General features: G+C 47.6%; 1 protein-coding gene across 5 annotated transcripts in view; it reads left to right on the top strand.

Moving 5' to 3' along the window:
* The window catches only part of ACAN (aggrecan), a 51,207-nt gene that overhangs the window by 21,243 nt on the left and 7,071 nt on the right, over positions 1-22,893 (top strand). For 4 of the 5 annotated variants that reach the window (XM_080396191.1, XM_080396190.1, XM_080396192.1 and 1 more), the window contains 11 exons: positions 1,386-1,462; positions 2,002-2,373; positions 3,684-3,858; positions 4,406-4,533; positions 5,101-5,394; positions 7,165-7,677; positions 8,187-8,361; positions 8,784-8,911; positions 9,025-9,318; positions 9,479-9,673; positions 10,351-13,611. In XM_080396191.1, the coding sequence (XP_080252317.1) occupies positions 1,393-1,462; positions 2,002-2,373; positions 3,684-3,858; positions 4,406-4,533; positions 5,101-5,394; positions 7,165-7,677; positions 8,187-8,361; positions 8,784-8,911; positions 9,025-9,318; positions 9,479-9,673; positions 10,351-13,611 (5,605 nt within the window). In that variant the 5' untranslated portion in view covers positions 1,386-1,392. The other variant, XM_080396194.1, reaches the window with a different exon arrangement.

The raw sequence follows: 22,893 nt of genomic DNA, 5'->3' as shown, positions 1-22,893 counted from the left end.
GCACTTACCTGAAATTTTTTTCCCACGCCCAGAAGAAATTGAGACATGTCCATTTGATCTTGTTCAGCCATACAGCTGCAAACACGAGCCTTCATGCTTCTCTGCTGATGTGTTCCAGCCCTACTCTGTCCTAGTTTCCACCAGTATGGTTGTCTCTGTTAACTAAAGATTTCACAAAGATAAGTTTTTCTGATGTGTCAGGTTGAAATTAATGGAGGTCCACTTTTTCATAAGTGAAAGGCTAATGCTGGACTGTAGAGGATAAGGTTTATTTTTGGCCTTTTCTTGTGCCAGTGAGGGTATTTAATGAACTTTCCTGCAAGGTCAGTAGGTATATGCTCAGAATGTTCCATTAACATTAACATAACTCTGTTAACAGGAGTTAAACAGACAATATTTGGGCAGGTGACCTCAAAGGAAACACCAGTGATTCAGTAGGTGTGGTCCTTCCTTCTGAGTCAGTCCTGAAATGCGGTGCCAAATGATGCTGTGTTGCCAGAGAACATGGGTTTTATTTGAAATATTAAAACCAACTTGAATATATGTGGCTATTTGATATCCCATGGTATTATACTGGATGATAATCCAGACAGGATTAATTTGGTTGGCTTCCCTATATTGCTTCTGCCATTCAGTGTCAGTATGATGCTCTTTTCCTTTCCTAAAGCTTTCAGAAGTAGCAGGTTGCTCTGACTAATTGAGGGACCCCAGGAAGATATTTTTAGGGTGGAGTTTAGATGCCCAGAATTGTATCCTGTGGATTTCTTGTATCAGTTCAGGATCCATTTACAGTTAAGGTTATGTATGCTGGCAATGCAAGTGTATTGGACCAAAGCGTTGTAACCTTTGGGTTTTTCACCATGTAGAGGGCAGGTTTCCCTTCAGAGCATTTTATGGTATACAAAATGCATCCAACCATCTGGCCTGAGAGCCAGTGCTGGCTTGGATGGGGGATGCTGGTGAGGGGCAGCTCCTGCTCCGAGACAAAGGCTTAGTGGACGTGATGGTCCCTCTTCAGTAAATACATAGTAAGCGTGAAGATCTTTTGTAAAATTGTCTTTCTGCTCCACAGGTAAGATTGAATCACAAGAGAGAGAATGGGACAGCAACATAATAAGTGATCAATAGTAACATTTCTGTCTGATGTACATAGCAGAGCATCTTGTTTATTTGTCTTATGGACAATTCAGGAAATGATTCCTGAAGCAAGAGGCACTTTGAGACAGCATCCTTCCCCAAGGACTGGCTTTCACCACCAGTCACATGTAGGAGGCTTAAGGGGTGACTGAAAGCATTGCACTGCCTCACAGCAGCATCCACAGCTTTCGGCTCCCTATGAACATACACCTGTCATAAATCGTTTCTCCCTGTGTTGTTTCTTGCAGGTAAACTATGACCACTTTACTGTTAGTGTTTGTGTGTTTGCGAGTCATCACTGCAGCCACCGCTGTGGAGCTCTCAGGTACGTGCCCTAGGGTGTGGGAAAGTGGGACTGAGCAATGTGCTGCACTCTGGTCCCATCTCCCGATATGTGCAGCTGTCAGAAATAAGTGTACATAAGATCTGCTCTGTGTATGCACAGGGCTCCTCTATTTGGATGGATGCTATGCCATAACCTCTCACTGTTCTTGGGGAGCCAGGGAGATAGCTCTAGGCAAAAGCAGATTTATGAGGAAACTAAGGGAATTTCAGCATTCCCCTTTTTAAACCCGATCAGATGTAATCCTATAGCATGGGCAGCAGCTACACGGCAGTAGAGCCCTTCATTCCCACATCCAGCCCTAGTCCAAACCCCAAAAGCAACCACGGCACAAAGGTCATGGTTGTAACTTCCCTTTCGGCCAGTCATTTTCAGCAGACTAGACCAAAAAGCGTATGTATGTCCGGATATGCAGGTACAGGTTTGCAAAGCAGATATAGGCATTGGAGCATATGGAAGCACTGGATATTTTGGATTAAATGTGTTGTTGACGTGACCGTTGCTTTGTTTGGGAACTGCAGACAGAAGTGATGGCCTGGAAGTCAAGATACCTGAGCAGTCTCCCCTGCTTGTTGTCCTGGGAAGCTCCCTGAACATCCCCTGTTACTTCAACATCCCAGAGGAACAGGACACCAGTGCTCTGCTGACCCCACGGATCAAATGGAGCAAGCTCTCAAAAGGCACCGAAGTTGTCTTGCTAGTGGCCACCGGTGGGAAAATCCGGCTCAACACCGAATACAGGGAGGCGATCTCTTTGCCCAATTACCCTGCCATCCCCACTGATGCCACTTTGGAAATCAAGGCGCTGAGATCCAACCACACTGGGATTTATCGCTGTGAAGTGATGTACGGGATTGAGGACAGACAAGACTCAATAGAGGTCCTAGTGAAAGGTGAGATCCTGCCCTTGCTCTTTCCTCTCAAGATTTGCTGCCTGCCCTGGGCAGAAGGGAAAAAGAAATATATGGGCAGAGAAGGTACTGCTGTCCCTGCAGGCATAAACCCTTTCAGCCAGGTCACAGAGAAGGCAATGGGCAGGCAAGCAGAAGCCATCAGCCAAGCATTTATTTTAGCAGGCTAGGACCAGACTAAACAAACCAGTAAAATGACTCATGGCAGAATATACAGCAATAAAACGACTCTTCTGGCAGAGGTGACTTACAGAGACAGCAAGACGACATCCTTGGCAGGAGGTGGTACTGGATATGCTGGGCTGTTGCTCAGAGGGATGAAGCTGGAACAGGGCTGTTACAAGACCTTTTATTTCTCCCAAACATTTTAGGAGATGGGATGCCCTCAGCTGGAGAATTGGTCTGTTCTGGAAAAACTTTCCCTGTTGTCTTGCAAAGCCCATCCTAGTAATAGGTGGATAAAACAACAAGTTTCCTACAACCTTTATCTTTATCCTGGTTTCCGCATTCAGTGTAGGACAGGGAGACAGCTTCCACTACAGCAGTTAACCACCATGTCTCTGCTGCTCACGTGCGCTGGAGTACATATCTGACAGTGGAGGCTGGGAGCCCTCTCGTTGCCTCCTGCTGAATTTCCCACTTGACTTAAAGCCTGCTCATGCCAGACCAGAGTGTACCAATAACCATCCTTTATAAAGATCCCCTTCAACAAAAAGATACAACTTAGATTTGCAGCAGATCTGGAGGTGTTAAGTACATTTGCATCTTGTTATAGTTTCCTGGGTGTTTGTACAGTGATTGACACTCTGCACCCTTGGTCCTGAGCAGGACCTTGCGAGGTGGCAGCTTTCAAACCTTCACAGCAGCACAGTCCTTGTTCTGCCCCACTGGCTGGTTTCTGAACCATGCATTCAAAACGCTGCACAAAGCTGTATCAGGGAAGTACTGAGTTCTTCTGATGGTGATATAGCTCTGTGTTCTGGGTGATGGGTTTCCTTCCACTGTTCACACTGCTGTTCAGGTACTGGCTTTTAATGCCCCATGATTTTGTTACAGCACCATGGGAGAACAGTTGCTCTCCTAGGTCACCAGTGTGTCCCAAAAGGTCCTGTGAAAGGAGCCCACCAAGTCACGCTTGGCTTGAGATGCTCAAACACAGACAATCAGCATAAATAGTTCATTGTTTCTGGTCGACATGTAGTATCTGTTCTTTGAATCCATCACTTCTTTGGAAGGCAAGGGGCTAGTTGCTCTGTAGTAGACGTGTGAGTGACAGCCATTGTGTTTTCCAGGCATCGTATTCCACTACAGAGCAATCTCCACAAGGTACACCTTGAACTTCGAGAAAGCAAAGCAGGCCTGTATCCAGAACAGTGCTGTCATTGCTACTCCTGAGCAGCTGCAAGCTGCCTATGAGGATGGGTACGAGCAGTGTGATGCTGGCTGGCTGGCTGATCAGACTGTCAGGTAATGAACGGTGGAGGGGAAAGGAAAGCCACAGCAGGGTCGTTAGAGAAAGGCTTCTGAAATGAAGCCACTGACCAAAAACGATTGAGAAACAGTTGTGAAATAGCAGCTGTTGTAATTGCTGGCGTGCAGAGGGAGGTGGTGGATTGCAAGCCATTTTCTGCCAGGGGGAATCTATAGCAGGAAAGCAGAGTGACCACTGCCTTCCTCAGCTGGTAGTAACAGCCGAGTAGACAATGGTTTAATCCTGATCCTTCATCCTCTTTAAACAAAACATGCTATGCCAAAATGCACAAGTATGTCTCAACTGTACCAAGCTGTGCATCCCCCGTGCGGGCAACTTGGCCTGATGTCTTTGGCTGGTGCTCCCAGGGACGTGCTGTGCTCAGGACCATCAGAGGGAGGGCAGGACAGCAGATCACCTTTCCCCATAACCCAGGAAAAGGCATAAATCATCACACTGCGTAGTGCTCCGCAGCCCCCTTCCAGCCTCACTGCGGCTGCCGGGGTCCTGGCCCCCTCTCTTTACGCTTCCTTTCTCCCCCAGGTACCCCATCCACTGGCCCCGGGAGCGCTGCTATGGCGACAAGGATGAATTTCCAGGAGTGAGGACCTACGGTGTCCGTGAGCCAGATGAAACTTACGATGTTTACTGCTATGCAGAGCAAATGCAAGGTGATTTGGGGCTTTTATTGTTACTAGACAAAGAAACAGCCAAAGCTCTGATCATGCCTAGACTGAACAATGGTAAATACAAAGGCAAAGGGACTAGAGGCAAGACAGGTTGAAGATGGAAAAGCACATACCCCAGCGAGGCCAGATGTTCTCTACAGTCTCTTTGTCAGACCTTGGACAATTTTAATGTCAAATGACTAATGCAGTACAGAGGGTGGAGTCCGTCTAACCTCCACAAAAGTCCATGCCATCCTGCATGTCGATGGTCATCCATTAGAGGGTGTGACATTCAGAGGTGTCCATCACCCGTGCTTATGAGAAGGATCCATTGAAATATCCAGCACATTAGAACTGAAATTGTCTTTTATCTTCCTCTTGCCCTGTGACTCCAGTAAGACTCCCTGTCTCTCATCTGTATAGGCAGTCACCAACATGGGGATGCAGTTCAGCTGTAATGTGCAAGACTTTTCATCTTATCCAGACTTTCAGGAGTGGGAAGGGGAGAGAAAGGGAATGGGGGTTGAATTCTACAGCTAATTCCTGTGCTAACGGATGGTGTGCTTGCAGGTGAAGTCTTCTATGCCACCGCCCCCGAGAAATTCACCTTCCAAGAAGCTTTTGACAAATGCCGCAGCTTGGGAGCTCGTTTGGCTACCACGGGAGAGCTGTACCTGGCCTGGAAGGACGGCATGGACATGTGCAGCGCGGGCTGGCTGGCTGATCGCAGCGTCCGCTACCCCATTTCCAGAGCACGGCCCAACTGCGGAGGAAACCTGGTGGGCGTGCGGACAGTGTACCTGTACGTCAACCAGACGGGGTACCCTCACCCCGACTCTCGCTACGATGCCATCTGCTATAGCGGTGAGTGTGTCAGGGCTGAGGGACTAAGCAATGTGTCTCTACACATCAGCAAGCAGGAGCTCCCTGGCCAGAGCTGACCTCTTGCTTATTTATTTATTATTATTTTTTAAATGGTCGGGGAAAGCGGGTTTGGCAAAGGACTTAGTCCCCCGCTCATGTTCAGGTAGGAAGCAGATCCAGAAAGTGCACAGATGCCTGACCTGTATGGGGGGGCTCTGCGGAGGTGGATGTGACACAGCCCTCTTCTCTCCAGTCCTCCCACACTTTCCAGCTTTGGCAGCTCTCCTGGAGACATGGAGCAGAGCTCAGGTGCTTCATGTACAAGACTTTGAATGCTAGAGATGGAAAAGAAGGAAAAAGAGAACAGGCCTGACCCTGAAAATGTGTATAGTGATATAATGTGCTGTGGTACAGACACATGCCTGAGTTTCCATGCTGGGATAAATCAGAGGCCGCAACAGTCTCTGACAGACAGAAATGGAGCAAAATCACACCTAGGAAGTTGAAAGCAGTCCAGCTACTCCCCTTTTCTTCTAACTGCACATTTTTCTCTGCAGCAAGAAGAGGGCGAAGCACAGTGGTATATGGTCTATTCAGGGCAACCAGAGGCTAACATTCAAATAGGATTGCCATCTTTTTTAAAAAATAGTATTTTAAAGTATGTTTCGAAACCCCTTTGATACAGACCTATCATGCCCAGATGCATGCGTGATCAGTGTGTCAGGAGCCTCTGTAAAACCTCCCAGACACCTTGGAGGTATCCAGCTACGTGGCCAAACTAAAGATTGGTCCACCAAGCCACAGACTTCTGGTTATCTCAGGGTATGCATCTGAAACTGCTGAGCACAGCCAGCCCCTGTCTGAGCATCTCTATCTAATTTTCTGAATCCCTTGGGAGCTGAGAGTTACTGGCTAAAATGAGCTAGCAGGAAAATGGGATTGGAAATAAATAGAGCAGGGAAAGTGGTATTAGGGAAAAAAGCCTGATAGTGTCTCATTATCTCTCCCTCCCCAGCCAAGACCTGCCTTGCTGCGTATTCAAGATGTCCCATCCCTCCCTCACCTGGCCAGTTCTGGTTCATGCTGCTCTTTTAACTACCATCCTTGCTGTAGGCTGACCTGCTCAGTGGCATGTTGAGCATGTTCTGCTACAGCCAAGGGATGTGGCTTGAGCAGAAAAGTGATCTGGGAGGGGAAAGGTGGGAGTTATTTGAATGTATCTGGTACAGCAAGTGGCTTTGGCTGTCCCGGAGATGAGCTTAGCATGCTTAGATGTGATGAACTCTTAAGTCATCACCTGGGCAGAGCAGAAGGAGATGGTGATCCTGGTAAGACTTCATGTACTGAGTGTGAGGATCCAGTTGTCTTTCTCCCATGGCTCAGACCTGCTGTGGAGGTTATCCACGCTCCCCTCCTTCCCTCCGGCCACCTTAAATTCCTTGTAGCAGGCACTAGAGGTCAGTGCAGACTTGGATATGGGCAAGGTGTTCCCGGGAAGGAGAGCTGGGAGAGCAGGGAGAGTCCTCTGATTTATCAGCTGTGAAGCATGCGGTGGCTCGTTGCCTCTAACTCATTAACGTGCCCTCCATCCTGAGGTGATAGAAAGCCATCATGGAGGAAGGAAAGCCATTTCTTTTACCAGACTGTCATGATGTTCCTGCTCCTCTTTGAGCAAGCAAACACCCAGCATCTTCTCGGAGACAGCACCAGCACGGCACACCTTGATAGACTGACCATGTCCTCTGATTGCTGCTTTGTCTCCTGATGCAGGGGAGGATGTTGAGACTTTGGTCCCAGGGCAGTTCATCGACGAGACGGGAAGCGAGCTGGGCAGCGCTTTCACTGTCCAGACCGTCACCCAGACAGAAGTGGAGCTACCTCTGCCACGCAATGCCACGGAGGAGGAGGCCCGCGGCAGCATCGCCACCCTGGAGCCCATCGAGATCACCTCCACTGCCACAGAGCTGTATGAGGGCTTCACTGTCCTGCCCGATCTCTTTGCCACCGGTGTCACAGTAGAGACAACTGCCCCAGAGGAGGAGAACATGACCAGGGGGGATGTCACAGCAGTGTGGGCTGTACCTGAAGAGGTCACCACCATAGCCTTAGACACTGCCATCACCACCGAAACAGCAGAGGTGAGCTCAGTGGAAGAGGTCGTGGGGGTGACTGCCACACCAGGACTAGAGTCTGCTTCGGCATTCACAGTGGAAGATCAGCTTGTGCGAGCAACGGCAGCCCCCGGTGTTGGTCTCCTCCCTGAGCAGCCCATCTCCCCCACGGGTAAGTCACCAGAACTCTGAGAAGCCTGAAGATCAGTTTCTCCTAGAGGTAACCTTTCAGCTGAAAACAGCTTGAGCTTCTGCTGTCGCAGAGGGCATCCAGGCCCCTGGAGGTGTGCAGGTCTGTTTGGGGTCACAGGCAGGCGGAGTACCTTGACTATGGTAGGACAGGAGGGGTGAGGAGGAGGCTGTGGGCCACCCCATCATGTGCTGAAAAGAGCTCAGCTGGCTGACACTTGGGATTGCAGTGGTCCTACTCTGCACTCCCATGTGCATCTGCCTCCGGGGAAGGGGAAAGTCAAGGTAGGAAGATCCTAGAGGAGGGCTGAAGAGATCCCCAGAACATCACCCTCGATGGCAGCAGAGCTCAATGAATGAGGCATCTCCATCAAAGTGGGCCTGACAGGCACTGGTCCTTGCACAATTATTGGGAAGACCCTTTCTGGTCATGCATCTTGGTGGATGAGGGGTCCCATATCTGCTGTTTCACCATGGCTTCTCTTCTCCCAGGTGTGGTGTTTCACTACCGTGCCGCCACCAGTAGATACGCCTTCTCCTTTGTCCAAGCCCAGCAGGCTTGCCTGGAGAACAGCGCAGTTATAGCCACTCCGGAACAGCTCCAGGCTGCCTACGAGGCTGGCTTTGACCAGTGCGATGCCGGCTGGCTGCGGGACCAGACAGTCAGGTAAAACTATATTGACTTGGGGAAGACACCTCTCAAAATGACTATTCAGCCACCAAACTGAGGCTGTACTCTGGGCTGTCCTGCTGCTCTGCTCATCAGCATCTAAAGCTTTGCTGACCTAAGGTTGTCTCCAGGCCACAATACCAAGTGGCCAATAGACCTGTTCTTTTTAACCTGTCCTACCTGTTTCCTAACCTGTGTATACACCCTGCAGCAGTGAGCTCCCCTGCCATGTTGGAAAAGTAGAGGAAAGTTGGTGTTCGTTGCCCCGAGCTGTAAGTGGACTTGTTTCCAAGTCATGCCGGGGACTCTGAGCACCTCTGATGGTGAAGTGTTCGTGTCCTACTCCCAAGTACACTGAGGTTCTTCAGTCCGAGGTACATAAGGCTGACCTTGGGTTACCTCCTCTCTTCTTTTGGTAGGTATCCCATTGTGACTCCCCGAAGTAACTGCATAGGAGACAAACAGAGCTCTCCGGGTGTGCGGTCGTACGGCATGCGGCCAGCCTCGGAGACCTACGATGTGTACTGCTACATCAACAGGCTCAAGGGTATGTTCTCCCCCTTCCTCTGGGCATGGCTGTGGAGCAAAACTGTGCTTCACACCTCCACGTGCAAAGGTGGGATGCAGGGACTCATGCCTGTTTTCTCTCCCGTCCCTCAGGCGAGGTGTTCTTCGCAACCCAGCCAGAGCAGTTCACCTTCCCAGAAGCTCAGCGGTACTGTGAGACCCAAAACGCCACACTGGCCTCTGTTGGCCAACTCCACGCCGCCTGGAAGCAGGGCCTGGACAGATGCTACGCTGGCTGGTTAGCCGACGGCAGCCTCCGCTATCCCATCGTGAGCCCCCGTCCCGCCTGCGGGGGGGATGCGCCTGGCGTGAGAACCGTCTATCAGCACCACAACCAGACAGGCTTCCCCGACCCACTGTCCCGGCACCATGCCTTCTGCTTCAGAGGTACCCTCCCGCTCCTCGCAGGGCATGTAGACCTGTATCCTCGGGGAAAGGGGTTTTACGAGGGAGGACGGGCATCAGGGTGTCGGTTTGGGCAAAGCACTTCACCAGCATCTTGGACTGTAAATTTTTGGAAACTCCCTCCAACACCTTTCTGTTCCAGCTCTGCCACCTGTGGAAGAGGAGGGGGTTACCTCATTCTTTGAAGAAGATGTGCTGGCAACCCAGTTAATCCCTGGAGTGGAGGGGGTACCCTCCGGGGAGGAGGTGACCGCAGAGACAGAGTTTGCCACTCAACCTGAGAATCAGACAGCCTGGGGGACAGAGGTCTTTCCAACCGATGTGTTGCTGCTCTCAGGTGGGTCAGAGCTTCCCTGTCTCCTGGGTCATGCTTAGCTGGCATTGTAGGGTGGGGACACTACCAAAATAAGTGGGCTGTGCCCTTGTGAAGGGGACTTTCTCTAAATCTAGATGATTATCACCATTATCAGCAAAATCAGAGTCTGTGCACACAGGAGGAGTTACACTTGTACGTTACAGGACTTTGGTCTAGGACTGAACTAAATGACCAGCAGGCCAGCACACACAGCACTGCTAGAACACCTTGCAAAATATGTTGTTGTGTATCCAGGATGGGGAAGGCTGGCTACAAACAGATCTCAGGCCATGCCTTCGAGGGAGGACAGAGCTGCAGCATGGTCAGAGCAGCATCAAACTTTTTCTCTTCCACATGTTCTCTCTGAGGAAGCAGTGGCTTGGTTTTGGCACCTGGGAATTGGTGTCACTGTTGCCATCGTCCCACATCAGAAGATTATATATTCTGCCCGTTTCCCAGAGGTATTTAATTTATAGTCGATTAACATATAATGTTCATTAACAATTTGAAGAGACCAAATTGTTTCTGCAAGCACATAGTACCTTTATCTCAAAGGTACCAGTTTAGGGTAAAGTCGATCAGGAAATTGTTACTAGCTTCTTTAAAACAATTTGGTAAATAATTTTCCTATCTCCCTTTGTTCACTCTTTCTTTTCCAGTGAGTCCATCTGCTTTTCCTCCAGCTACCGTAATACCAGAGGAAACAAGTACCGATGCTTCTGTCAGCGAAGTGTCAGGGGAGGTGATTGAATCTGGAGAACATCAAGTCAGTGGTGAATCTTCAGCATCTGGGTGGGTATCTGGAGTCCCAGATACAAGTGAAGAACCATCTTCTGGAGTTTTTGAAGTTAGTGGAGAACACTCAGGGATCGGAGAAAGTGGATTACCATCGGTAGACCTGCATACCAGTGGCTTTCTACCTGGAGAAAGTGGGCTACCCTCAGGGGACCTGAGTGGTGTGCCTTCTGGCACTGCTGATATCAGTGGCTTACCTTCTGCAGAAGAAGACATATTGGTGTCTACTTCGAGCATACCAGAAATTAGTGGGATGCCATCTGGAGTGGAAAGCAGTGGGCTGCCTTCTGGATTTAGCGGAGAAATCTCTGGCACAGAGCTAGTCAGTGGCGTGTCATCTGGAGAGGAAAGTGGACTTGCCTCTGGTTTTCCCACCGTCTCTCTTGTGGATACCACATTGGTGGAAGTTGTAACAGCAGCACCAGAACGGCGAGAGGAGGGAAAAGGATCCATCGGAGTCAGCAGTGAAGGAGATCTGTCAGGGTTCCCATCTACAGAGTGGGACACCAGTGGCCGAGCCCAAGGCTTACCCTCAGGAGCTGAGCTCAGTGGGGAGCCCTCCGGGGGGCCTGAGCTCAGCGGGGAGCCTTCTGGGGTACCTGAGCTCAGCGGGTTGCCCTCAGGGCTGGATGTCAGTGGAGAACCATCTGGAACACACGAGGTCAGTGGCCTGGTGGACCTAAGTGGCCTTGCTTCTGGTATCGATGGAAGTGGTGAGGCCTCAGGCATTACCTTTGTAGACACCCATTTGGAGAAAGTGACCTCAACCCCCACAGTTACAGGAGCAGAAGCAAAAGAGATTTTGGAAATCAGTGGATTGCCTTCAGGAGGCGAAGATGCATCAGGTGTAGTATCTGGGAGTTTAGATGTCAGTGGGGAGTCTTCTGGGCATGTAGACTTTGGTGGGAGTGTTTCTGGAGTGCTTGAGACGAGCGGACATCTGAGTGGAATGATCAACAGCAGTGGAGAAGTCTCTGGAGTTGATGTCACCAGTGGTCTACTGTCTGGAGAGGAAAGTGGACTCACCTCTGGCTTTCCCACAGTCTCTCTCGTGGATACCACTTTGGTGGAAGTTGTAACACAGACCTCGGTTGCACAAGAGGTGGGAGAAGGACCATCAGGGATGATAGAAATCAGTGGATTTCCTTCTGGAGACAGAGGGCTATCTGGAGAAGGGTCTGGAGCCATGGAGACCAGTGGGTTTCCCTCAGGGACAGGAGACTTCAGTGGAGAGCCATCTGGGATCCCATACATCAGCGGAGACATTTCTGGAGCCACAGATCTAAGTGGACAATCTTCAGCAGTGACTGATATTAGTGGGGAGGTCTCAGGGCTTCCAGAAGTCACTTTAGTCACTTCTCATTTAGTAGAAGTTGTGACAAGACCAACAGTATCACAGGAACTGGGTGGGGAAACAGCTGTCACATTTCCTTACAGTTTTGGGCCGAGTGGTGAGGCCTCTGCATCTGGCGAACTAAGTGGGGAAACATCTGCATTGCCAGAAAGTGGTACAGAAACATCAACAGCTTATGAAATCAGTGGAGAAACATCTGCATTTCCTGAAACTAGTATAGAGACATCCACGATTCAGGAAATCAGTGGAGAAACATCTGCATTTCCTGAAACTAGTGTAGAAACATCCACAATTCATGATATCAGTGGGGAGACATCTGGCTATCCTGAATTTAGCGTAGAAACTTCTACAGTCCACGAAATCAGTGGAGAAACATCTGCATTTCCTGAAATTAGAATAGAAACATCCACCAGTCAAGAAGCCAGGGGTGAAACATCTGGCTACCCTGAAATTATCATAGAAACATCCACAGTTCAAGAAGTAAGTGGGGAAACCTCTGCATTTGCTGAAAGTAGCACAGAAACATCCACGATACAAGAAATCAGTGGGGAAACATCTGCATTTCCTGAAATTAGAATAGAAACATCCACAAGTCAAGACATCAGTGGGGAAACATCTGCATTTCCTGAAATTAGAATAGAAACATCCACAAGTCAAGAGGCCAGGGGTGAAACATCTGGCTATCCTGAAATTAGCATAGAAGCATCCACGGTCCTTGAAACCAGTGGAGAAATGTCTGCATTTCCTGAAATTAGCATAGAAACTTCCACAGTGCGTGAAATTAGTGGAGAAAGTTCTGCATTTCCTGAAATTAGAATAGAAACATCCACAAATCAAGAAGCCAGGGGTGAAACATCTGGCTATCCCAAAATTAGCATAGAAACATCCACAGTCCATGAAACCAGTGGGGAAACATCTGCATTTCCCAAAATCAGCATAGAAACTTCAACAGTCCATGAAATCAGTGGGGAAACATCTGCATTTCCTGAAATTAGAATAGAAACATCCACAAGTCAAGAAGACCGAGGTGAAACGTCTGCATTTCCTGAAATTAGCATAGAAACTTCTACAGTCCACGAAATCAGTGGAGAAACATCTGCATTTCCTGAAATCAGGATAGAAACACCAACAAGTCAAGAAGCCAGGGGTGAAACATCTGCCTATCCCGAAATTATCATAGAAACATCAACAGTTCAAGAAGTAAGTGGGGAAACCTCTGCATTTCCTGAAATTAGAATAGAAACATCCACAAGTCAAGAAGCCCAGGGTGAGATATCTGCATTTCCTGAGACTAGCATAGAAACATCCACTGTCCACGAAACCAGTGGGGAAACATCTGCATTTCCTGAAATCAGCATAGAAACATCCACAGCCCACCAAACCAGTGGAGAAGCATCCACATTGCCTGCTGCTAACATCGAAACAGCTGCCACATCTTTGGCCAGTGGTGAGCCTTCTGGTGCTCCCGAGGAGAAGGAAGTTCCTGATGCCACATCTGGAGCTGTGACACACTCAATCGTAGGCATTTCAGGAGAAACCTCTGTCCCAGACGTTGTAATTAGTACCAGTACTCCAGATGCTGAACCAACACAGGGACCCAGGAACCTTGAAGAGGCTCAGCTGGAAACAGAGCCCTCCCCTCCCGCAGTGTCAGGACAGGAGACGGAGACAGCTGTCATTCTAGACAATCCACATCTGCTGGCCACTGCTACTGCTGCCCTGCCTCAAGTCTCACAAGAAGCAATAGATGCATTAGGACCCACTACAGAAGGTACCGTGTCTTCTCATATGGAAGGGAGCGTGTTGTGGAAGGGAAGGGAGGGAGGGGGCATAGCTGTCACTTTTTTTCCTTCTTCTACAGCAGAGAACATTAGGACAGAAGCAGACCTGAGCAGAATATTATTGTGGTGGGAAGCCATAAATGTGGGGTTTTCCGTAGGTTGTGTTCATAGAAACATAGAATCATGTAGGTCAGAAAAGACCTTTAAGATCATCGAGTCCAACCTTTAACCCAGCACTGCCAAGCCCACCATTAAGCCATTTCCTTAAGTGCCACCTCCCTGGGCAGCCTGTCCCAGTGCTTGACCACCCCTTCAGTGAAGAAATTTTTCCTAATCCCCAATCTAAGCCTCCCCCGGCACAACCTGAGGCCATTTCTTCTTGTCTTACCACTTGTGACCTGGGAGAAGAGACCGACCCCCCTCGCTGCAGCCCCTTGCAGCAGCTGTGGGGAGCGTAAGGTCCCCCCTGAGCCCCCTCCTCTCCAGGCTGAACCCCCCCAGCCCCCCCAGCCGCTCCCCATGGTTCTTGTGCCCCAGCCCCTTCCCCAGCCCCTGCCCGGCTCTGGACACGCTGCAGCCCCTCAGTGTCCCCCCTGCAGTGAGGGCCCAGCGCTGACCCCAGGATTCGAGGGGCGGCCGCACCAGTGCCCAGCGCAGGGGGACGGTCACTGCCCCGGCCCCGCTGGCCACGCTGTGTCTGACACAAGCCAAGTTTAATATCTTCTGTCTTAACAAACGATAGCCTGTGTTTGGGCAGGTAGTGCAATTATCCAGCCACCATAACTGCATCCCCAGAAGCCTCCGGGGCCTCTCTCCTGCCTGCCCATGGCAATTACACGCCCCAGGACTTCAAGGGAAGCACCAGGGGATGCATATCTGGCTTTCCTCCCCTGCACCACAGCAGCAGGCGTCAGTCACTCCTCTGAACCACCGTTCCTGGCAGGCACGGCTGCACCCCAGCCATGATGAGCAGCCTGATGGAGCTGGCACCTGCCAGGAACATGATGGAGGCATCGCCTGCTTGTGTCTCCCAGTATACCCAGGTCATCACTGGGGCACAGGCAAGCTTTCCTCTCAGTGCTGCCAGAGGTGGGGGCTCAAAAAAAGAGTATTCTGTGAATGGTCATTGAGAGCCAGCGTGAGCAGGTCCCTGGGTGTGATATAGCTGGGGAAGGCACTAGGGCATTCACGCCCCCTCTGAAATTGCTCTAAACTGTTGCTATAATCTAGAGAAAACAACAATTTTTTTCTTCTCTTTTGGAAACAAGAGCAGAGACAGCTCCACCCACAGCGACTCCCACCCTGGCCAGGGAGCGCAGCTGAGAAGTTGGATAAGACAGGTTGCAAGTCTCTGTCTTGTTTTGTTTCTCTTTCTGTGGTGTGTTGACTTGCTGCCTGCATCCCCAAGTGTTTCATAGCGCTTGCCCCAGAGTGGGAGGCTGGCCACTAACAGCTTTGAAGTGCCAAGGGGTAAGAAGCAAAGCAAGCCAGCTGGGGACAAAAATCTCTGCTCTCGGCATCATCTGCACTGAGTACAGTGTTTGTATCAGGCAAACTGCTCTATCCCTTCCGCATAGAGTGTGGCCAGCCTCTGGTCTGTGTCTTATGCTGTTTTCTGCAGCTAGAACAAGCTAAATGGGTGAGACTGCTCAAAGCACCACTCCCTTTTGTCAGCTCTGCTGATAAATGTCCTTCCTTCCACCCTGCCCCTTTTTGGCATTCTAGTGCTCTGTCTTTGTAGGATCCCTTGCTGCCAAGTATAAACAGACACAATATTTAAATCTAGGTAATCATTTATGGTGAAAGCACTCTGCTAGCTTTCTGACAAGCATCCTCAAAACAGTGCTCACATGCCATGGTGGAATTAGGATACTACAATTAGAAGAAAATGGGATAGGACATTGTTGGGCCCACCGGTGGCTGCTTCTTGGCCGAGGGAAGAGCCCAAGTCTGGTAACACAGGGTGTCCTGCAACATCCTTAGCCACAGCTTAGTTTCACTTTGCTGCAGCCAGGAGCAGGCTCCTGGGGACAAGCCCCATTTGAAAACCATCGATGCTTGTGCTGTTGTATGAAGGTCCTACATATGCTCAGTTCTCAATGGGCCATACATTCAGGTAGGACATGTTGCCTAAGTACGGTACAAAATGTATGTTCAGTTCCTTCTAGCAAAAGTAATATTAATTCCACCCCTTTTCCCCACTACTTCCTGAACCGCTTCTCTTTGGTTAATTTACACCATTCAACATGGGTAGCTCTGGACTCAGTAAGGGTCTGTAAGTGCAGGGCTTTGTGAAGCTCAGCCTGGTTTCTAACATCATTTCCACCCCCAAAGTGTTTTGAATGAGTCACTGCATTTTCCCCTGCATCACTTCTCTCCCTCTGAGAAAACAGGTAATCACAAACCTTTGTTCAGTCCTGCTCATAACACATTTGAGGTCCTGTGTGTCTCTGCTGAGCAGCTGCACAGAGGATGCAGCAGGAGTGGGTGAGGGGAAGTCAGCGAGCTCATTGCCACCACGCTGGTCCAGCCTGGCATGACGTCTGGGGCTTGGCGGGTGCTGCAGGAGTGATACGCCCAAAAACCCTCCTTGCAGACCTAATGGGCTCTGCTTTTGGACCATGCCCACTGCCATGTCCAAGCCACAAAACAAACCACCAAAAGGCAGGGCTGAGGGGAAGGAAGCAAAGTAGCCAGTGAGGCTCAGCCAAAAAAAAAAAAAATTAAAAAATATTGGCCCCACAGAATGGTTTTATTTCACTGCTTTTTCTTTTTCTAAATTACCCACAAGGCGATTGCCAGATTCTTCGAAGCGTTTGTTAGCCAACATTCTTGCAAAGAATTTTGAAAGAAAACCATGTGTTCAGCAGCTCATGTGTGAAGAAGTTTGAAAAATGTTCTGAAATTGGAACATGTTGTGTATTTGCAAGTCACAGAGATGACGATGTAGCAGCTGGGTTTTTTTAGCAGGTGACAGAGAGAGGTAGTGACGACTGCATGAAGTTTAACCATACAATCTTTATAAACTAGAGACAGGCTTGAGTACATGTGCATGGCTGGTGCTCCCACTAGGGAAGATATTCTAGGGTAAAATTTCCCTTTTTATTGGTAAGCCTCTTTACTACAGTGTCCCTATAGGGTTAAATACAGTCCTGGTCAGGGTCTGAAGGCAGGTCATCTAGATGGCAAAAAAGCTTGTTGACCTTGAACTTGCAACACCCCTGCAACAAGGAGAAATTCTTCTAAAGAATTAGAGCAAAGTGATGACAAAAGAAGAAGAAAAAAAATAGGAGAAAAATCACAGATTTCCTTTTTTGGGTCGTTACTCTTTACAGTGCTCTGGGGATTGTGACCATGGAAAGTCTACATGGAAGAACCATAGGCTGGAACCCAAAATCTATTTCCCGTGTTGCGTCTGCCTTTTTACCTGAAGCTTCCTAGTCTGGAAATTAACTGATCTTACAAGAAGATCAGTTCTGATATCTGTGTGTTGTGCTGTGCTTAGAGTTTGCAGGATGTAGTTGATGACCACTGAGTGCAATTAATTTTGACTAACATGAAAGCACAGGTGAAGCTAGTTCAGCTTACAGAAGGAGCTTAGAGCGAGGAGCACGGAGGCATGTGGCCACTGCCCTCTTGTCCTGTCATCGAAGGGTTCCAGTTGGATCCAGCAGTCTTTTTAGTAGGATGATTTAAGTAGAGTGGTATTTTTATGCTCTAGCCTCTACTTCTCTCTCAAACTCAGAGCCAGAAGCACAAGAAGATCGAAGGTTAACACTTGGAGTGCCAGTTTTTTTCAGTATTTAACCAAACTGAAGGCTATGCATGCACGTGTCTTTAGTCAGCAGTTTGATTCTTCCACGAGGACAGGAACTCCACAAGCTTGAAGAATTGTCCATAAGCTTGGCTTCTTCATCCAGAGTTGTGCCAACTCAGCGGGTCTTTTTGCTTCTAGTAAGATTTGAAGACAAATAATTATTAGCTGAAAAAATAGCTGGCACTTCAATGAAAGACTGTGGTTTGGAGCACTCTGACCAGTGAATGACTTAAAAAATTCGCTCAAGTTGGGGGAAAAAAAGAGAAATGTGCTGAAAAGGCAGATATTTATGTTAAGTTCTGCTTGTCTCTGCTGAAACAAGTTCATGAAGTCTGCTGCCTATGGCCTCAACAGAGATGAAGGTTAGAAGGCAAACAAGGAAAGGTCTTGGTGGGCTTTCCTTGTTCTTCACACCCTGGAAGTCCGAGGGATAGAGTTTTGTTGGTCCAGAGAAGATCAACCCAGAAGAAAAAGTCTAGAAAATATTTACCTGATTCATAATGTTTGACCTGACGTGGAATGAAGACTGTGCTCTCAGGAAGGAGTTGGAGGTACCAGTCCTGGCTGGGAGGGCAAGCAAAAGCACAAACCACTTGTGGCTGACCGGGTGTTTTGATGTCTCCTGGATATACTGTCTATTTTGCATCAGAAGTTTTTTAGCTTAATTAAAACCTTTCTCTGAAGAGGCAACCTAATGTCCATAACTAGCGTTATATATAAAGTCAGTTGACTTCCACACGTAGTATTTTGGAGGCAGAGATGTCCTGAGTTCTCCTTCCATGAGAGTGTTGGACAAATCAACAGGTTCTCCTGGAAACTTGCTGTTCCCTGGATGAACGTAACTTTTTAAGGCTGTAGCAATATCTGCCCCTTCTGCAGCATGGAGACTTTGGTTTAACTGTTGTACTTAATCATTTCAGTGACTTAATTGCTAATTAATTAATTAAGTCACTAACTGGCTATCTGATGTTTGATGCCAGCATTTCACTTAAAATGTGTGAGAACTGTTTCCCTGCCTCCCAGGAGCCTCTGAAAAGCAAATTTTATTTGTACCTGGATGACTTTATTTTTCCCTCAGTCTCTAGAAGGTAATTACCTAGCTGGTCTGATTCCCTGTTTAGATAATTGCACTTACAAGAAGCTTATAAAGAAAGGGTGAAGGGCTCAAAAGGGACTGTTGGCTGTCCCGAAAATGCCTTGTCCTTCTGTCTTACCTTTTCCTCTCTATGAAACAAAAATAGGAGTTTAAACCCGAGTGTATGTTTCTAAACCAATTGCAGCTTCAGGAAAACTATACAGTTTGTTCAGGTTTGGGGTAATAGCATCCTTGCTGTTCACAAGCTGCTTTTTCTTAGTAGATGTTTTAAGCACAAAGCTGACCTTTTTTAATGGGTATTTTTGCTCGCCTTCCATACAGGCTGCCATTGAGAGAAATGCCCAGACTGTACTGTTTTAAAAGTGTTAGCACTGATTCTAGTATTGTCTTCTTAACTTGGGAAGAAGGATTTTAAAAGCATTTCCTTCTCACCACTGACGCTGCGTGTTCACTTTTGCATGCCATTTACCTTCTGAGCAAAACCAGCACCAATCTATTTCTCTTTCATTTCTAAAGGATTTCTCTTTCCAATTTCCATGATCTAGTACAGAAAATTGTTTTCAAAGGCACTGGGAGAATACTTACATTGTGTTTAGTTGCACCAGAAGAAAATAGTTCTGACTAAATATAGTATGTAGCTGCAATGTAAAAGGAATCTTAGTAAGAAAATGGTGAAACAAATTCAAAGTTTGCATTGTAGCTATGTAACTGCCCTTGCTTTCTCCAGCCAACAGTTTACATCTTCCAGATGCGAGACCCTGTTAACATTGGATATTTTGTTTTAATTGTTTTGTTGGGTTGTTCTAATCTAGAAGTTAGACCTTGGGTCCTGTTAGTAGCAAAAAATAGAAACTGTTGAGAAAATAGATTTGATTAATCTTTTGCAACTTCTGGGCAATATTAACTGCAGTACGAATCGTCTTCTAAAGTGCTGCTAATTTTGCATTATCCTCAAAAAGTGAGTTAATAATATGTTCTAAATGGGCTTCCTATGCTTGGCACTGCAAGGCATCTTCTCCCCTATCTTTGTTTCAGAACTGAAGCTCTGGAAAGCAAGGCTGCCTCTGTTCTGCATTCCATGCCACATCACTTGTCCTTTGTTAGGGCTGGGTAATAATAGAAGTAGTCTTGTCTTGTCGGTTGATAAGCATTTGAGCTGCATCTCAAAGCAGACTTTTTGAATGACTGCTCACCCAAGCAAATAAATAGCTCATGTCTGCATAAGATCCTTGAGTGTCAAGCTACCCAGCAGCCGGTGCCGTGGAATCGGGAGCTTGCTCCATGCTGCGCAGAGCTGGCACACCTAGCGTGCAGTGGGCTTTTCAGCTGGCTGAAGATGTGTACAGTGATTTACTAGCCTCATCTAGCTCTAAACAATATGGAAGTGGACACATTTATGGTATATAAAAGGTTATGAAGAAAATAGCTTTGTTGCATGATAGATGGGATTTTTTTTTTTTTAACTAGAGTTCTCACCTCCCATAAATATCACTTAGATGTGATATGCTAGAAACACCCACAAACTGACTTGCCATGGTATACAAAGACAACATCCCTGCCAATTTTGCGATTTAGAACTTACTTTTCTAAAAGACCTCCAAGACGCAGATTTTCTGGGAGGACCAGCGACACTTCCTCCAGCCCACCAGATGTGTTTCAGTTTCTTGATATCAGCTTGGTGAGGTGATTCTGCATCTAGATAGAGACAGGGTCACTGCTCCAACAGCCCAATGAGTTGAAGGGAGAGTTTGGTATTTATGATCATCGTGCGTTTAAAACATCTTCTCTTCAGCCATTTGCAGCATGCTTCTGGGAAGAAAACTTGCCTGTGTCTCACTTGTATTTGTTGTCTGTTTTTCCATCACTACCTACAAGTACACACCCTTTTTCTATGTGTGATATGTAAAAATATATGTGTATAAGTACAGAGATAGATATAACATATATTATATGCAGAGATTTGTTTTTGCAGCATATATAATATGTGCAATCATATTATGTACAATATCTGTAAAAGGAAATTCTGTTCCAGTGTTATTTTCCAGCTGGAAATCTGTGGCAATGACTTTGCACTTGTGTGCCTGCTCCCTCCTCTAAGACCAGGGATGGCAACTCACAGCAGGTCTCCTGCATCTCAGAAGAGATCTCGGATGTGCCGGTTTCTAGCCCACATGGCCAAAGACAGCTGAAGACTCATGTTTCCCTGCTAAATGTTCCGCTTTAGCTCTTGTACGTGCTTCGTTCTCGCTCCTGCAGCCTGCTGTCCACTTCATGGAGCCTAACGGACAAACGAGAGCCTTTCCTTACTTGTTCAGCTGGAGCCCACTGGAGTCAACACAAACTTCTGCTGCCACTGCTGTTGGGAAGCCCAAGGGGCCTCTAGAGTTGTAATCATCCCTCAGGATACCTCACTTTCCTTTATGCTCTCTATCTTCTAGGAACTCCAAGTGTGACTAACAAGCCATACTCAGCCAAGTTCAGCTCCTCTCTTCTGCTTAGGCCTGTGACCCCCATTTTGTTCCGGAAAGTCTCAAAGTATTTATTAGTGTCATGAAAACAGGAATTCTCTTCCTGTTGCAGTGAACAAAGAAATCCAGAAAGCATTCATGAGTATTTAGAAGGGCAATCCAGAGAAAAAAATACCTTCTCTCAGAGGAAAACCGCGAAACTGGAGTAAGAAGTTCATCGGCCATCTGAGGAATAATTGCATTGCTTGCAGTGATACAGCCTGAAATATAAATGACGGTCTTCTTGTTCCAAAGCACAAACGGATTTACCATCCAAGGTCAGAAGGATTTTTTTCCATCACTTAGGCACGTTACGGAACTTGTCAACTTTTAGTTAACATATCAGACATTAGCCACTGAGTGACCATGCAGCGACATAGGGTATAACATGCATCTGCTCACACGTGTCTAGGGACACTGAGCAGCTGGGCCACTGATCTTCAAGGAGACAATATCTGACTGAATATACCCCAACCAGAAGATGAACAGAGACCTTGCGGAGTCACTCCTCTGCTCTGGTATTTCTATAGCCAGCATGTCTATCATCTTTGAATGTTTCCTCACTAACCCCTCTCATCCACAAGAAGAGCACGGAGAGTTAGTCAGCACCTCTAAAGCCTTACATTTCTTCTGAGCGTGAAAGAGAGAAACGTCTTGCATGAGGATCTAACCTGTCACCATTAAACCTAACTTGCGTGGATGTGCTCCCCCTTTTGTCCTCAGTCCTCCTCCTTGTTTCTGAACATCTCTGAAATCTCTCTGATTTGAATGACTCTTCCTCTGATTCCAAAGATCAATAAATAGGATTGAGGATCAGTCTAGAGCGACACTGGGAGAAGAGCACAAGCTAGATTTTGCAGTATATAGATACAAACTGGCTACCTGTGGCCTTCTTCAGAGCATCTATTCTTCCTTCTTTCCTTCTGCCCCAAGATGACAGGGGGTGGAAGTGCTACCAAATGGTGGCATCTACTACCCAGGCTTGTGCTAATTAGCAAGTTGAGAAACATTGGAGTGTTGGGGAGTCAAACTCTTTCCATACCAACTTCTCTTTTTGCCTCCAGAAAAGCTAAAAGGATTTTAAGGGCTGTTCTATCTAGATGGCAAACTAGAAGTAGTTTCCTCCACCAAGATGGAGTCTACAGCTGGAAAAGAGTTATCATCTTCTTCCACCCCCATCACAAGCAAGAAGGCGCATAGTGGGGACAGGTCTGGAGAAAATGGCACTGCATTCCAGTATTCTTCACCAAGGAAGAGGCACCTATAGTTAGGCCTAAGATCCTCAAAGAGAAAAAATTTAGGGCCTCTGAACACCTTTGAACCCAGTTCTTTTCTTCTCTGCACTTTCTTCACTGAGAAGAGATGTCTCACCCCAGAACGTCATCTAAATTATGGTTAGGAAAAGACTAGTAGTGATCACTGGCAGCAAGGAAGACCAGTTAGGAGACAGAGATCTATTTCAGGATGTTTCCATCACTTATGAGCATTCCACATTTTCTTCCTCATAGACCCATAACTGGTGAAGACACAGACACAAGTTCACACACTTGATGCATCAGGCAGAGACAGCGGACAAGGAAGAGTTACCACAGCTGTCAAAGACACTGAGTGCTGTGTATTGGATACATCTTGCTGAGCTGGTACTGCTATCTTCAGAGTGGTGTTCAACCATCAAGTGACAGAAAGCCAATGTCTTCCTTGTAGGGTGGGTTGGGTCTCTTGCCTTCATTCTTCCAGCAGCAGCAGTGGCAGTACGTTTTAAAATAAGACCCTAGAAACTCCCAAGTTTCCCCAAAAACAACTGATATTCCATCCTAAACAAGCAAGGAAACAAGTTCTCCTGGTAGTTGAG

The sequence above is a fragment of the Falco punctatus genome (genome assembly GCF_963210335.1).
Source record: "Falco punctatus genome assembly, chromosome: 7".
In the NCBI taxonomy this organism is placed as follows: domain Eukaryota; kingdom Metazoa; phylum Chordata; class Aves; order Falconiformes; family Falconidae; genus Falco; species Falco punctatus.
Note: the sequence above shows the minus strand (reverse complement) of the source record. Positions and strands in the feature narration are given on the sequence as shown.